Source organism: Cannabis sativa, chromosome 2, assembly GCF_029168945.1.
Source record: "Cannabis sativa cultivar Pink pepper isolate KNU-18-1 chromosome 2, ASM2916894v1, whole genome shotgun sequence".
Classification (NCBI taxonomy): domain Eukaryota; kingdom Viridiplantae; phylum Streptophyta; class Magnoliopsida; order Rosales; family Cannabaceae; genus Cannabis; species Cannabis sativa.
In genome coordinates, this window is record NC_083602.1 from 75518843 (window position 1) to 75523237 (window position 4395).

The window sequence follows — 4395 nt, forward strand, 5'->3', positions numbered from 1 at the left end:
ACTAGCGACATAATTCGCGATATTGCATTTAGTACGTTGCTTTCATGATTTTTATCGACTTGTATGTGTGTTTGGCGACATGTTTGCGATCATATGCGACATGATTAGCGATATATAACAGTTATACATAGGACTAGTTTTTCATCCTCCTTTTTGTGTTTAGCGATTCATTAGCGATATATTAGCGACATATTTGGCGATTTGATTAGGATTATGTTTCACGATGTATAGCGACATACTGCGACATGTTTCGCGACATACTTCTAACAAATTTGTTGACAATTTTGCAGATGGCTCCTGAACTTAAGCTTCCAATTTCCTCGCATTTCACGGGACGTCTTACCTATCGGGGTACAAATAGGTTTAGATATATCAAGGCCAAGTTTACTGAGATGGATTTGGTTGACACAGTGAAGGCTAGTCCTTTCGGACACTTTTGGGAAGCTGGAGAGTTGACTTTCTCCGGCGCGTTGGTCCACAGCCTCCTCTTACGAAAAATGAAAGTGGACACAGAAAAGGAGGATGAGGTTTGGTTTCATGTAGGGAGAAATGACATGAGATTCGGACGGATAGAGTTTGGACTCATTACTGGCTTACCTATGGGTAGTGCCCCTACAGACGAGGAAATACACGCCAAGTCCAACGACCATCTAGTTCGGACTTATTTTGAAGGGAAGAGTTCTGTTCAGTTGGACTCCCTTATGCTCCAACTTGAGAGGTGCGAAGATAAAGATGATGCCTACAAGCTTGGACTGATCGCTTTCATTGAAGGTGTATTAGTATCAAAGGAGGGCAATGTCCAAGTTTGGCCTGAGATGTTGAAGTTTGTTAACGATCTCAAATTCTTCTTTAAGTATCCGTGGGGCGAGCGCGCTTTTCGTAAGCTGATGGAGACATTAGGAAAGAATATGCAACATTACAAGGATAATGTTGACAAGAAGAAGGGGAAGAAGATTGCTCAGGAGGCAAAGTACACTGTTAGTGGCTATGTACCTGCCTTTCAGTACTGGGCATACGAAGCAATTGAGAAGTTGGGGAAGAAGTATGCCCACTGCAACGGGACCAAGTTCCCCAGAATGTTGAGCTGGAAAACACCGGAGGGCCAGCGGAAACAAGATGTCAAGGCAACCGACATTGCACTGTTATTCAACAGTCGGGTATGTTTCTTTACTGTTCTGTATTTTTTTTAAATTTATTGAAAATGAACATTCGCGACATTGTTCGCGATATGTTAGCGACATTATGCGATGTCGCAAAAGAAATTGCTGCATCGCTTATCGCGACATATGTCGCGACATGTTATCGACATGTAGCGACATTGTGCTGTTTTTTGCGATTATCATAATTTTTGACTTCTTTTCACAGTTTTTAATTATTCTGTGTTTTCTTTTTTGTTTCAGTTGGTGGTGAAGAAGTGCTTGTTTCCCCGGCCCAGTGAAGAGGCATACTTCAAGAGTATTAATGAGGGTAAAGCCCCTCTTTGCTTTGAGATGGATGTGGAACAAACGGTGGACGTTGATGGTACACAGGAGTCTGTGTTTGAAACTCAAGCGAAGACCATCAACGAGGCCGTGACAAAGGCAAATTTAGTTCCACCACCACCGGCACCTGAAGTACACGAGCCATCTACTTCAGCAGGTCCTTCTGCTCCAACCAGTACAACTGTGGACACTGACCTTGTAAAGAGGTTGGATAGCATTGAGGCCCGGCTGGAGAAGCTTGAGTCCCAGCAGGAAGCCGTCATGTTGGCACAGACGGGGTTAGTAAATAGCCATCTCAGTATGAGGCGGTCCTTCACAGAGAGTCAGAAAGATCTGAAGGAGACTCTACTGGCTAAGATGGACGAGTTGATGGCAATGGTAAAAGGAGCGCCCACACCTGGAGAGCCCACACCTGCACCGCAAAATGAGGAACAAGTGGAGAGTGATAACGAAGATGTCTTCCCAGAAGATTGGGAAGCAGATGATAACGAGGCACCGTCAACTCCATTGGAAGCAATTATCACGGCCATTGGGGATACACAATCACAGGACGAAGTCCTACTTCTACCTGGACCCCTACAAAATGTGCCATTTGTGAGGAAGAGGAAGCCGCCAAAGTACTTGAACGACTACACTGCGGAAAAGAAAAAGAGGCGAGTTCTTCCAGAGAACGTAGACCCGGAGAGACCAGCAGACCGTAGATTGCTTCGTACGTTCAAGAGGTGGTTGATTGGAGACATTCCCAATGCCCGACCTAGGAATGTGCACACCGGTGTTGGCGATGTCAAGTTCTTCACAACATTGTTTCTAAGGGTGGAGTGGCTTCACAATGATGTAAGTATTTAATAATTAATTAGTATTTTTGTTTTTTTTTGCAACATATATTTTATTGTCGATGTGTTAGCGACAATGTCGCGACATTTTCGCGACATTGTTGCTGATACAGAAGTTTTTTCTTTCTGTTTTATTTGTCGACATGTCGCGACATTGTCACGACATTCTCGCGACATGGTCACATTTTTTAGTACGTTCTGTTTAACGACATGTCGCGACATTGTCACGACATTGTCGCGACACTCGGCAAATTTATCTAACGACATTGTTCGCGACGTTTCGCGACTTTATTTACGACATTGATTAATCTTCTCTTTTTTTTATGCAGCACATAGATGCCATATCACACTTGATGAGGAGGAGACGCCATCATTTTCCAGAGTTGTACCCTCAGCCAGGTGTGATTTTGGACACAACACTTCCACAATTCCTCATAGGCATTTGGAGCTGCCAGACTGGTGACAGAAGTACGTTCGAATGGCCAGATGCAGTGAACCAGTACTATCTGGGTATGGAGAGCCGTTACATGCCATGTTGGAAGGATTTGAACTTCATATACTTCGTCCTGTACTTCGATCATCAAAAACATTGGGTTGCTGTTGAGGTAGATATTGATATGTGGCAGATTCGGGTGTACGATAATGATTTATCATGCACCACCGACGCAGAGTTTGATGCCATCATGCTACCTTGGACTCAGTTGTTTCCACATCTGCTGAGGTCTACTGGCTATTATGATCAAGTGAACAACAACATTCTGAATGTGGACTTAGGGGACAGTAGCCAACTCAGATCAATGCATGCTAGACGCATGCCAAGTGAGGTGGTTCCCCAAAGTAGAACAAGGTAATTGTTAATATAGTATATTATTATTTCATTTGCCATTAATCTTTAAATGCAGTTCAGTCTCTAAATGTGTTTGTTGTTAATTTTTCAGTGGTGATTGCGGGGTGTATGCACTTGATTACATCGAACACCTAATGCTGAATCGGTCCTTGGACAACATTACAGATGATAACATGAGAATGTTCAGAGATCGGTGGTGTGTAGACTTGTTTTATCAGAACTTAACGTGGTAAAATATAATTTACAAGGGTTGTAATTTTTTTGTATTTTAAGAACTCCATTACAATTGTACAAACATAGTTGCATAGTTGTTTTTAGTACTGTACAGTTTTTATATATGGAAAAGTGTTCAATTTTAAAATTTTTACTTACATGTCGCTACAAAATCGTTAACATGTCGTTTAATGTCGAAAAAATTTAGTTTCTGAGTGTTTGGTTTCATGTCGCTAAAGCACCGCGAACATGTCGTTAAAATGTCGATAGTAAAATCATGTTTTGACTCTTCAGTTGATGTCGTCAACATGTCGCAATTATGTCGCGAAACGTCGATACAAAAGACGTTTCCACATTAAATGGTAATTAATGTGTGACATTTATTATCCCGCCTAACCAACTACTTCACTATGTCGATAACATGTCGCCCTGTGTCGCGACATGTCGCGAAAATTGCCCAGATTACTTTGTGCATGACAAACATGTGTACAATTGTGTAATTCAATTTTTACATTTATTATCCCACCTTCCCAACTACTAGTTTTGTCTATAAAAGCCAATTGTCTATCTCATAAGTTACATATTTTCTTAATTTTTACCCATACAAGATAATTCTCTTAGCAATGTCTACTAGAAGGAACAATGGCAAATACCCAATTCTTACTCCTGAAGAGATCAAGCAGGAGCCTGATTGTGGGGAAATTACGCCTCAAATGCAAAAAGTGCTTGACGACATGAAACGTTTTGAAGATGAACGGCTTATGAACGAGTGGAGGTTTCTACAACTTGAAAAAAATTTTAACAAAACAGGTGTATGGCCGGCTCCACCACCAGGGTTCCCCGAAGGCTGCCGTCGCTGCAAGTTAGGTTATTTAAATGGTAAACAGGTGAAGCCTGGATCTCTATGCAAATATTGCAAGGCTACATGTCGCTACATGTCGCTAATGTAATTGTTAAACGTCGCTAGATATCGACTTTTCACTGAATGAATAAAAGTTCCATTAATGTCGCAAAATGTCGC

The 4395-nt window shown here is 41.8% G+C and overlaps 1 protein-coding gene across 1 annotated transcript; it reads left to right on the plus strand.

Annotated features, from left to right (window-relative positions):
* Positions 1-385: 385 nt before the first annotated feature.
* LOC133035129 (uncharacterized) lies at positions 386-2327 on the plus strand. Its single transcript, XM_061110902.1, has 2 exons — positions 386-1157; positions 1401-2327. Exons 1-2 carry the CDS (start codon positions 393-395, stop codon positions 2325-2327), a joined length of 1692 nt encoding a protein of 563 aa, XP_060966885.1. The 5' UTR covers positions 386-392.
* The last annotated feature ends 2068 nt before the right edge of the window (positions 2328-4395 follow it).